At 50.0% G+C, this 12,316-nt stretch overlaps 1 protein-coding gene across 1 annotated transcript in view; it reads left to right on the forward strand.

The window, feature by feature from the left end:
* The window catches only part of LOC118091532 (collagen alpha-1(VII) chain-like), a 179,852-nt gene that overhangs the window by 10,287 nt on the left and 157,249 nt on the right, over positions 1-12,316 (forward strand). The window contains exons 2-4 of the mRNA XM_060279757.1: positions 2,848-2,990; positions 7,712-7,892; positions 9,430-9,589. Of these exons, the coding sequence (XP_060135740.1) occupies positions 2,912-2,990; positions 7,712-7,892; positions 9,430-9,589 (420 nt within the window). The 5' untranslated portion in view covers positions 2,848-2,911. The remainder of the gene's footprint in view (positions 1-2,847; positions 2,991-7,711; positions 7,893-9,429; positions 9,590-12,316) is intronic.

Below are 12,316 nucleotides of genomic sequence, written 5' to 3' on the forward strand. Positions count from 1 at the left end.
AAATGCCCTTCCCTTTTGCCGCGATGGAAGCTGAAACAATAAAGGGTCCTTTGGCACCTTAAAGATTTATTACGGCATAAACTTTTGTGGGGCAGAGTTCGCTTTGTCAGATGCATGAAGTGGTCACCTGAGTGTGTGTGTGTGTGTGTGTGTGTGTATTATGAGTTCAGAAAGAAGAAAAAGCTGGTGGTTTTATAAAATGAGTTCGAAGGAATAAACAATGCAGGAGACATAAGAAGATCCAATCAGTATGGATATGATTCGATTCCCACCAGTAGAGGCTGGTGATGCTGTGGCACTTAGCATCACTGCAGCTTACCAGGAGGGGGTGAGGTCCGCATGGTGCAAGCACACCAGCAGGAGCACCAGATTGGTTCCACCGGTGTGTTTGCACCGCACCAACCTCACCACCAATCAACCCTCCCCTTTCCAGTAAGCTACAGCAATGCCCCTGTTGGGAGGTCAGGTAAGGGCCACTGCATTGCACCGCTGACCTCTACTGGTGATTAAGAGGCACAGCAATTGCAAGTTGGTGTGGAGAACCGGAACTAAATGTGATCCTCCAAGTCTTCTCTATCCAGCACTCGCTTGGGACTTGCCCTGGGCCATGCTGCCAAGGGCACTTCCCAGCCAAAGGAATGCCCACGGCACATGGCCAGCTCTTTACTGCCAGAGATAACAACTCTCGAGATCTAGGCACACCAATCTAATGACTGGGCAGCTATACCCAGGTCTGTGCTATATGGAGCAGGGGGCATGTCCCCTCCACCATAAGGTTACTAGATTTTTTTCAATGAATCCAGGGACACTTTAATTAAATAAATAAACACTACACATTTGGGACATTGATGCTACAGCGATGGCGGTGGCAGAGGGGTGGCCACCGCCTTGACCTCAATTGCCATGTTTCCCCTTCCTCCGAGGCTTCTATCTCCGTTCTCCATGAGCCTGGGCAGCCCCTGAGTTGTTGGTTCTTCAGTGGTGGTGGGGAAGCGGTGCGTGGTGGGTCAGGCATGGAAGGCGGAGGAGGAGGGCCGAGAGCAGTGGTGCTGGCGAGGGTTGGGCAGCGCGATGCCTCCCTTCCCATCGGAGCAGCCCCACCCCAACTTTTACTTGCATGCAAGCAGGAGGGGGCGGGGATCTCTCAGGCAGCGCAATGCCTCCCTTCCCATCGGAGCATCGGGATGGGGATCCCTCAGCTGGGAAGGGAGGCTTCCCGTTGCTTAACTGAGAGATCCCTGCCCCCTCCTGCTTGCACGCAAGTAGGAGTTGAGAGGCTGCTCCGATAGGCAGCATGAAGCCTCCCTTCACAGCTTAGTTGCTGGGGTCAGGGAAGGTAGAGGCAGCCTGGAAGCTGCATCTTAGAGTCCCTGCACCACCATCCTATGGGGACTTCCGAGCAGCTTCTGAAGCCAGCTAGAGCCAGCTGCTCCAGGCTGCTGAGACTGCCGCTGTTGTGTTTCCCAGGGACATTAGATGAAATCCGGGGACATTCCGGGGATGGAATTTGTCCAGGGACTGTCCCCGGGAAACAGATATGTCTGGTAACCCTACTCCACCAGTTTTTGTACCTTCCCCTGATGGTCTGCATGTATGCAGCCCAGAGACTGTGCCTGTGTGGAAACTTCCTCTGCTCCTCCCTTTTCAATCCCCTCCTGGTTCTGGGGGACAGTGGTGTAGGAGAGGGTGGGGAAGCACCTGGACCTTCACTTCCTTGACCTGCTTCTTCCTCTTCTCCTGACCCATCCTGTTCTCCACCCTCCAACTCTGAAGCTCCCTCTGCCTCTTGCCTCCTGGCTGGTACAGTTCCCCACAAACCACTAGTCCCCGCTCCCAAATTAGACCCCAGCTCCCTTTCTCCCAGTGCACACTCAGCAGTGTCCTACCGGTCCCTGACACATGCCCCCTCACCAGTCTTGTTCCACCCTCTGGACCTCTTGCCAGGGCCGTCTTAAGCACCTCTGGCGCCGTGGTGCGACGGATCCCTCCGGCGCCCCCTGGCGCCCCGTTTTACAGCGTGGCGGGCAGGCGCAGCGCGGCTGCCGAGAGCGCTGCTGCACAGCGGGCAGGCTTAGTGTGCAGCGCTGCTGCCGAGGGCGCTGCTGCATGCTACGGAGCGGCTCTGCACATGTGTGCTACACAGCGGCTCCACACATGCGTACTACATAGCAGAGCCAAACTTCAGCGCCATACGGGGGATGCTGCCGCCCAGGATCTTCCACTCGCGGCTGCAGCAGCTTCATCCCTGCAGCGGCTGCATCCCCGTACAGCGTTGAGGATGCTTGCCGGCGGCTCCGCTGCGTAGCGGGACTCTCCGTGATGGCGGTCGCGCCGCGAAAGCAGCAGCCGTTGTCGGTGGAGGTGGGGAGAGGGGCGCTCCCCCACAGAGTGGAGCCCAGGGAGCCCTGCCCCCATCGGACCCCCCTTGCTCAGTCCCTGGGAGGAGGAGGAGTTTGGATTTGATATCCCGCTTTATCACTACCTGGAGGAGTCTCAAAGCGGCTAAGAATCTCCTTTCCCTTCCTCCCCCACAACAAACACTCTGTGAGGTGAGTGAGGATGAGAGACTTCAGAGAAGTGTTACTAGCCCAAGATCACCCAGCAGCTGCATGTGGAGGAGCGGGGAAGTGAACCCAGTTCACCAGATTACAAGTCTACAGCTCTTAACCACTACACCACCCAGGGCGCAGGGTCCAGGTTGGTTCCAATGGGAAGATGTGATCCTTGAGGGGTCCTGAGCCGTTCACGGCTTTATCGGTCTAAACAAGCACTTTGAATTGTGCCAGGAAACAGACCACTAGCCAGTAGGTGCTGTTGTAACGAACCCTCTTTTTTTTTCTGTTGCAGAAACTAGACTTTGCGGTCTTTCCAATGACGCCTCTGTCCCAAGAGCGGCTTCTATGGTAGGAAGATGAAAGCATCGTGTGTCGAGTTCCTCCTCCTACTGGCAGCTATTGTGGCCCAGTACAAAGCATCGACTCCGCCAGAAGGTATGCTCAGATCTCCTCAGGTGTGGCAGGCAAAGCAAAACGGACAGAATCGCCTATCCTTATCTGTGAGGTGCTGGTGTGTTCTCGGGGGGGGGGGGGGTTATATTTGCTATGCGATTCCTTCCTCGGGGAGACTTGCTTGGTTCCCCCCACCCCAATCTCGCTGTATGGAAAAGTCTGGGGGATGCGGACCCAGCAACACGAGTCTTGGAGATAATGGAGATCAGCTTTTGCCCTGGACATTGCGTTGCATCCAAGTACGTTCTACACAGAGTAGAACTATTGAAGCTCATGAACCCAAGCCAGTGGTGCCCATTAATTTAAGGGGGTCTACTCTGAGTATCTCCAGCACTGGATTGTATTATTAGCCTTACTGATGGGTTGGATTTATTTATTTCAGGGGTTCTGTGGCAATCATTTTCATTGTAAACCGTGTCGTGCGCCTGCTGAGACGGTAGTCTAGAAATGGGAAGGAGGAATAATAGAATCATGGAATTGTGGAGTTGGAAGGGACTCAAGGATCTAATAATAATAATCATGTTGTTTAGTCGTTTAGTCGTGTCCGACTCTTTGTGACCCCATAGACCATAGTACGCCAGGCACTCCTGTCTTGCACTGCCTCCCGCAGTTTGGTCAGACTCATGTTCGTAGCTTCGAGAACACTGTCCAACCATCTCGTCCTCTGTCGTCCCCTTCTCCTTGTGCCCTCCATCTTTCCCAACATCAAGGTCTTTTCCAAGGATTCTTCTCTTCTCATGAGGTGGCCAAAGTATTGGAGCCTCAGCTTCAGGATCTGTCCTTCCAGTGAGCACTCAGGGCTGATTTCCTTCAGAATGGATAGGTTTGATCTTCTTGCAGTCCATGGGACTCTCAAGAGTCTCCTCCAGCACCATAGATCAATGCCTTGTCGTGGCGAAGGGACTTGAATAACTCAGAGAAGCTATGAGCTATGCCATGCAGGGCCACCCAAGATGGACAGGTCATAGTGGAGAGTTTTGACTAAAGGTGATCCACCTGGAGAATGAACTGGCAAGCCACTCCAGTATCCCTGCCAAGAAAACTCCATGAACAAAGACAACAGGCAAATAATAATAATAATAATAATAATAATAATAATAATAATAATTACTACCCTGCCCATCTGTTAATAATAATAGTAATAATAAAGCAATAATACACCAAACCTTAAAAACTTCCCTAAACAGGGCTGCCTTCAGATGTCTTCTAAAAGTCAGACAGTTGTTTACAGTATTTCCTTGACATCTGATAGAAGGGCGTTCCACAGGGCAGGCGCCACTACAGAGAAGGCCCTCTCTCTGGTTCCCTGTAACCTCTACATCTCGGAGCTGGGTCTCGGAGTCCGGGCTGAACGATGGGGGTGGAGACGCTCCTTCAGGTATACTGGGCTGAGGCCGTTTAGGGCTTTAAAGGTCAGCACCAACACTTGTCAAATCCCTTCCAAGGCAGGCAGGAATCATTTGTGACCTGCCTTGGATCAGGCCCACCAAGCTAAAGACCATGGACCTATTCCAAATAACCTGAGGCTCTCAGGCTCTCGCCTTTAATTCTGTTCTGCTTCCGGTGGTGATGCCAAAGGATCGACAGCTGCCTCCACCCCTCTTGCAAATGCATGGGGCACCCCTCCGCCCCTGAAGTGGAATGGAGTAATTTAGGCCTTCGGAGCTTTAGGTGGGTGGGTAGAGACACCTTCCTCAACTCCCTACTTATGATTCCTAGCAACTGGCGCCCTGAAGCATTCAGAAGGCTGGACACCCAACAGGATGACCCTCGGACCCCACCCTCCCCAAAAAGGGTAACCACCCCTATTTCAGAGCACGCCTTTGAATTTTGGGACGCCTGTCAAAAGAGGGAAAGGGAAGCTTTGGCGGCCACTCCAGAACTCACACACATATTAAATTCCAAACTGTCAATTAAGCCAATCTACTTGACTATAATGCTGTTTAATTCAGAGCCGGGAAGGGAGCCATAAATCAATGCCTGCAAGTGTCCTTGCCAACCTTTTGATTTATGAAACTGGGTAATCTAAGAGGCGCGAGGAAATTCTCAAATAAAATCATATTCCCCCTCATGATTAATATAGCTGTCTCAAGTTGGCATTTTTGTTGCAGGAAGGGGCCGGTCTACGGGGGGGCTTTAAAACCCACGATGCGATTCTTTGTGGCGCAGAACAAAATAGAGAACGGGTTGGAGGGGTTTGGGGGTCCATGTGGATGAGCATAGGGTTCCTTTTTCAGGCAGTTGTTGTGATTCCTGCATTGCAGGGGGTTGGACTAGATGACCCTTGGGGGTCCCTTCCATCGCTACAGCTCTTATGATTCTATGATCTCCAAGTAGAGCTAAGGGTGGGGAGTGGGAACCTTCCCCTTGAAATCTCAGAGAGCTGCTGCCAATCAGTGTAGACAACACTGAGTGAGATGGATCAATGGCCTGAGTCAGTATAAGGCAACTTTCTATGTTCCTCTTTGGAGAGGGCTCATAGCTCAGGGGACGCAGCATCTGCTTTGCATGCAGAAGGTCCCAGGTTCAATTCCCAGCATCTCCAGGACGGGCTGGGGGTGACCTCTGCCTGAATCCCTGGAGAACCACTGCCGGTCAGTGTAGACAATACTGAGTTAGATGGACCAATTCCTGACTCGGTATAAGGCAGCTCCAGGCCCGTCCTAGCCATAGAGGCTAGTGGCGCGGAGAACCACAGCGCCGGGCGCTGGAAGGGCGCCAAGTGAGCGCAGGGTTCCGGCGATCTGGCCAAGACTGCGCTCCTTCTCTGAGGACTCCGCGCTGCGCCTCCTTCTTGTTTCCCCAGTGCTGGGTTCCGCTCAGTCGAGCTTCGCCACCAGCGCGCGCACAGCGCCCAAGCAGCTCTTGCTGGTCCCGCAGTGCGCGCGCTGGTGGCGAAGCTTGACTGAGTGGAACCCAGTGCTAGGGAAACGAGAAGGAGGCGCGGCGTGGAGTCCTTGGAGGTGGCCTCCCGCTGCTGCTGCGGTCCGCTTGGCACTCCCGGGCCCTTGGAGAGGCTCTGGAGGGGGGCGCTGGAGGGACCTAGCGCCAGCGCGCTGGATGGGCTTAAGACGGCCCTGGGCAGCTCCTCAAGTGCCTAACCGTCAGTGTGAGCAGAAGGTGTATGGGACAGGTGACAACAGACAGGGCAACCAGGCAGGGAGGTATCCACGCCTTCCTGCCATTTCATAGAGCCACATTTGCCCTGCGGCTACAGCAGGCAGCAGCTGACATCACGGAAACGCCGTTTAAAGCAATGACAAAGCATTCTCCAGCTCTTAAAGCGCTTAATCTATTCTAATTGGATTTCGCTGTCTGGGTGAATGATCTTTTGTGGACAGACTCCAGGTGAAATCGGCTCCACTGGGGAATCTGTGTTGTTGTTTTTTTAAAAAATATATAATTTTGCTCCTTTCCAATCTCACTCTTTTGGGTTTTTTTTTTTTTTAAGAGTCAAGGCTTGTGGAAACTGACCCAGCTTTTTTAATAGGCTCGCACATTTAGTTGAGGGGCAAGGGGTCCTTTTCAGATGGAGGGCCACACCCCCTCCTTTTCACATTTTCTTTATTTGCTTATCTCACAACACCTAGGGTCACTTGACGTCACACCTGCAGCCTACATTCAAAGCCCTCTTACACTTGTCATGGGTTTCTGACCCTCCTATAAACTTCCAACACCCTTGACAAACTACAGTGCGCAGGATTCTTAGAAGAGGGAAGCCATGATGGTAAAAATGGCACAAAGGCACTTTAAATGTATTGTGCGGATCAGGGCTGTCTTAAGCATATCCAGCGCTGTGGTGCAAAGCTCCCTCCAGCACCCCCACCCCCCAATTTCCCAGAGTTTTTTGGGGAGGACGGTGCTGCCAGTGGGGCTGGAGGAGGTGGGGTCCAGTGGGGAAGAGGTGGAGGTTGGACGCAGCACCTCCTGGCTCAGCTGACTGCTTTGTGCCGCGGTGGCCATGGCAGACAGATGCTCTGGGTGCGGTGCTGCTTCGGCGCGGCATGGCCGAGGCGGGCAAGGGCAGCGAGCTGATGCCTAGAGGCGCCGCATCCAGCCTCCGCCTCTTCCCTGGCGCCCTCCAGAACTTGGCGCCCTGGCGCCCTGCGCCACTAGCCTCTATGGGTAAGACGCCCCTGGTGCAGATGTGGCCAGGATATCCAGAGGTTCTACTAGGAATTATAGGTACTGAGATACCAAAGGAACAGAAAAGATTGTTTACGTATGTGACTACTAGCCCAGAGATGGAAGGAAGAAACTACCCCAACCACAGAAGAATGGCAAACCAAGTTGATGGACTACGCCGAAATGGCAAAATTAACAGGGGAGCTCGGAAATCAAGAAGACAAGAACTTTAATAAGGAATGGGAAATTTTAATAATTTATTTACGAGACCACTGTAAGCAGGTTAAAACATTCACAGGATTTTAACCACACTTGTAAAGTGTGGATAGTTTAGAAAGATTAAAAATCTGGATAAGTATTGATACACAGTTGTAAATAATAATACTGTTAGGACCCACGGAAGGGATGAGGTGAAGTCAAGAGATTCAGAGTAATCTCAATATTTGCATCTTGAATTGTTTATTGTTGTATGTTTATACTAAAATCAAATTTTAAAAAATATACCCCCCAAAATGGATATCCAGAGGGTTTTTGTGCACCAATGACCTCTCATCTGCTTTGTTTTCCTCTTGCTGCAGTCTGCAGCACAGCGGAGACTGCGGACATTTTGTTCCTCGTGGACGAATCGTGGAGCATCGGGGAAAGCAACTTCCAGCTGATCAAGGATTTCATTTACACCATCGTACGGACGTTTGAAAACGTGGTGGTGGGAAAGGCGGGTGTCCGTCTAAGTGTGGTGCTCTACGGGGACAAACCAAGGTGCGCATCACTTTCCCGCTTCTGGGTCCCCTTGCTCCTATGATTTATTCTCTATCTGTATTTTAGGAGGTCTTGCTTCAGTATGTAAAAGGGGGCTCCTATTTGCTCAGTGGTTGCTCAGATTCCAACTTCTCTGGGGCGGAAAGGTGATGATTCACAAACCCAAGGGCGATGTGGAATTGAGTATGTTTGGGGCTCAATAAAGTAGGCTGGAGCTGGAATGCCGTCTGGGGGTACTTCTGGGTCCTTTGCTGTGGCTCAATTGGCCTCGGTGGCACAGAGTGCCTTCCATCAGCTTCGGCTGGTGGAAAAGCTGCACCCGGGGCCGGTTCTAGGGCTTTTTGCGCCCTAGGCAAAATCGCCTTCTGGCGCCCCCCGGCACATGCGTCATGACGCATGCGTCATGCCCTTGGCTGAAGGCTTCAGCTATAGGCGCTGCTGCTGCCGCCGCCACCGCTCACTCGCTCTCTGCAGCTGCTGAGGAGCTCACAGCATCCCCTCCATAAGCGGGAGGAGCGCGCACGCCGTGGGAGGGCGGCGGTGGCGCGGGGGTTTTGCGGGGCAGGCTGGCCAGCGCCCCCTCCATTTGCGCGCCCTAGGCGACCGCCTAGTCCGCCTAAATGGACGCACCGGCCCTGGCTGCACCCCTATCTGGACAGGGATAGCCTAATTTCCTTTGTCCATGCTCTGTTAACCTCTAGGTTAGATTACGGCAACGTGTTGTGCGTAGGGCAAATTTCAGTTGGTGCAGATTTTGGTGACTGGGTTGCTCACCGGGGCAAGACGGTTTGAGTATACTACACCAATCCTGGGCTGAGTTCACTGGCTGCCAATTAGTTTCTGGCCCAATTCAAAGTACTGATTTTGATCCGTATAACCTTCAACAGCTCAGGACCGCAATACCTCAAGGACCACTCCTCCACATATGAACCTACCCGGACCCTGTGATCATCTTCTGAGGCCCTTCTTTGTGTGCCCCCTCCATGAGAGGTCTGGAGGGTGGCAGCACAAGAACGAGGCCTTCTCTGCAGTGGCTCCCGGTCTCTGAAATGCTCTCCCCAGGGAGCTTTGCCTGGCGCCTTCATTATACACCTTTAGGCACCAGGCAAACACATTCCTCTTCAACCAGGCTGATTAAACATCTGAAACCCCTTTTCAATGTGCTTATGGGAGGGGGGTGTTATTGGTTGTTGATTGTTCTTGTTTTCATTATGTATTATGTGCTTTTATATTGAATTTTTATGTTGTGAGCTGCCCTGAAATCTGCAGATTTGGGGGTGAGGGTGGCGGAATATAAATTAAACAAACAAACAGCAATGAATTAAATGGTAGTGCCCTTTTGCCTTTTTGCGGTTCCTCAAAACGGCATCATTGCTGAGTTTTCGCAACATCATCCGTTTAGCTACAGGCAGAGAGTTAAAGGACTCTGTTAATTAATTTTAAAAGCCACAATTGAAATACCCAATATTTGATTTCTCTGTCTGGAAATAACTCTGTTTCCCTTTGTTTCATCCGGGGACTGTCTTCCTGCTGCCAGAGTAAGTATCGATCTGACAGACTACATCACCATTGAGGAGGTGCTGGTGGCTGTCCGAGACCTGCTCTACAAAGGGGGCAATGCCAAGACAGGGAACGCTCTCTCCTTCCTAGCAGACACAATGGTCAGTGCAGGGACACTGAGAGAAGATGCTGCAAAGGTGAGTGATGCTGCTGCAGGCTCTTACCTGGCAGGTGTTGAAATGGGCTGCTCTAACCAGAATACGCCTTAAAGCAGACTAATTGCTCCACTTGCTGTCTGCTAAAGAAACAACAACCTCCATGACCCCGAAGCCTGCCAAATTTTCATCCTTACCTTATATACCAGAGGCAGGTAGGGGTGGCCTTCCAGTCCTTGCAATGTGGCTCTCTGGACTCTCCTTAGGCCACGCCCCCCACAAACCCCACTCCTCACCTTGCCCAGGTGCTTTTGGAATCCTGTCATGTCACGGCGCTGCCAGGCAAGGTATGTCCAGATCGGGGAATAAACTCTTTATTGTCAAAAGTACACTTACAGAAAAAGCCAGAAAAAGGCATGTCGGCCAGTCCTGCGTCTCTCATCTACTCCTAGGTGTGCCCCAAATGAGACAGTTGCAGCAACAAAACCCGACCTCAGCTTATGTAGCTTCCCCCACAAACAAACAAACAAACAAACAAACAAACAAACAGTAAAGTACACACACTTAACCCCAAGCAACCAAGCAAGAAACCAAAGAGAGTAAAGGGAAAGGTAAGATAGAAAAAGGATGAAATACCACTCCATTTGACTCCCCTCCACCAGCACTCGTCATCTTTGAGTCATATAATAATAATAATAATAATATTTATACCCTGCCCATCTGGCCGGGTTCCCCCAGCCACTCTAGGCGGCTTCCAACAAAATATTAAAAAACAGAAATCCATCAGACATTAAAAGCTTCCCTAAACAGGGCTGCCTTAAGATGCCTTCTAAAGGTCTGGTAATTGTTGTTCTCTTTGACCTCTGGTGGGAGGGCGTTCCACGGGGTGGGTGCCACTACCGAGAAGGCCCTCTGCCTGGTTCCCTGTAACTTGGCTTCTCGTAGCGAGGAAACCGCCAGAAGGCCCTCGGCGCTGGACCTCAGTGTCCGGGTAGAACGATGGGGGTGGAGACGCTCCTTCAGGTATACTGGACCAAGGCTGTTTAGGGCTTTATTTTTTTTATATAACAATTTATTAAATTTTCCAATTAAGACACATTTAAAGACATTAAACAAAAACAAACAAACATTCAAAACAGCACAATACATACATCCCTCTTTTTACCCTTCTCACAATCTTCTATTAACAATGCTCCACCGAGCTTGACTTCCCTCCCTCCCCTCAATAGGTTTTCTAATCAGTTCTTATCTCGCAGTTCCTTTATATCTTCCCTTTAAAGTCAATTCGTAGGATTTATTTCAGTCCTGCAAGTGTTTTTAAACTTCTACAGTTCTTTTCCATATAGTCCACAAATTTACTCCAGTCTCTTAGAAACCTTGTTTCCCCTTGGTTCCGGATCCTGCTAGTCAGTCTCGCTAATTCTGCATAGTCCATCATTTTTGTCTGCCACTCTCCAATTGTCGGTAAGTCCTGGGTCTTCCATTTTTGGGCTAATAATGTCCTAGCCGCGGTTGTCGCGTACAGAAATAATCTATTATCCTCCTTGGTAATCTCTTGACCTATCATTCCTAACAAAAATGCTTCGGGTTTTTTGGGAAAAGTATATTTAAAAATCTTCTTCAGTTCATTATATATCATTTCCCAAAATTCTTTAACTTTTTCACATTTCCACCACATATGGTAAAAAATCTCCTTTTTCATTACATTTCCAGCACATTCTATTACTCATTCTATACATTTTAGCTAATTTCACTGGAGTTAAATGCCATCTATACATCATCTTCCAAACATTCTCTTTCAAGGCGGTACATGCAGTAAATTTTAATGTTTGATTCCATAATTTCAACCACGCGTCATATTCAATATTGTGCCCAAAATCTTTTGCCCATTTTATCATTACCTCTTTTGTCAATTCATCTTTTGTATACCATTCTAACAGCAAATTATACATTTTAGACAACAATTTTGTTCTGCCTTCTAGCAACTCTCTTTGAAATTTGGACCTACTCTCCTCAAAACCAGTCTTTTTGTCTTTTGAGAATATCATTTATTTGATGGTATTGCAACCAACTAGTCAAAAAGTCTTTAACCTCTTCATAGGGTTTTAATTTCCAACCTTGTTCAAATTTTCTTAAAAGTTCCTCATATGTTGGTCTCTCCCCTTCCATATTAACCTTTTTTACTGTAATTACCTCCACTGGTGAAATCCACCATGGGGTCTTAGTCTCTAACAGCAATTTGTTTCTTTCCCATACTTCAAACAAAGGCTGTTTAGGGCTTTAAAGGTCAGCACCAACACTTTGAATTGTGCTCGGAAATGTGCTGGGAGCCAATGCAGGTCTTTCAAGACCAGTGTTATGTGGTCTCGGCGGCCGCTCCCAGTCACCAGTCTAGCTGCCGCATTCTGGATTAGTTGTAGTTTCCGGGTCACCTTCAAAGGTAGCCCCACACAGAGCGCATTGCAGTAGTCCAAGCTGCAGTAGTCTAAACTACAAAGGCAGTGCCGGGCAAACTCTCAAACTCTCAAAACCAGTCTAGCTGTCACATTCAGGATTAGTTATTGTCAAAAGTACACTTACAAGCCAGGAAAAGGCATGTCGGCCAGTCCTGTGTCTCTCAGCTACTCCTACCGGTAAGTGTGCCCCAAGTGAGACAATTGCAGCAACAAAACCCGACCTCAACTTATGTATCTTCCCCCACAAACAAACAAACAAACAAACAAACAGTAAAGTACACACACTTAACCCCAGAAACCAAAGAGAGTAAAG

This window comes from Zootoca vivipara, chromosome 10, assembly GCF_963506605.1.
Source record: "Zootoca vivipara chromosome 10, rZooViv1.1, whole genome shotgun sequence".
Taxonomy (NCBI): Eukaryota; Metazoa; Chordata; class Lepidosauria; order Squamata; family Lacertidae; genus Zootoca; species Zootoca vivipara.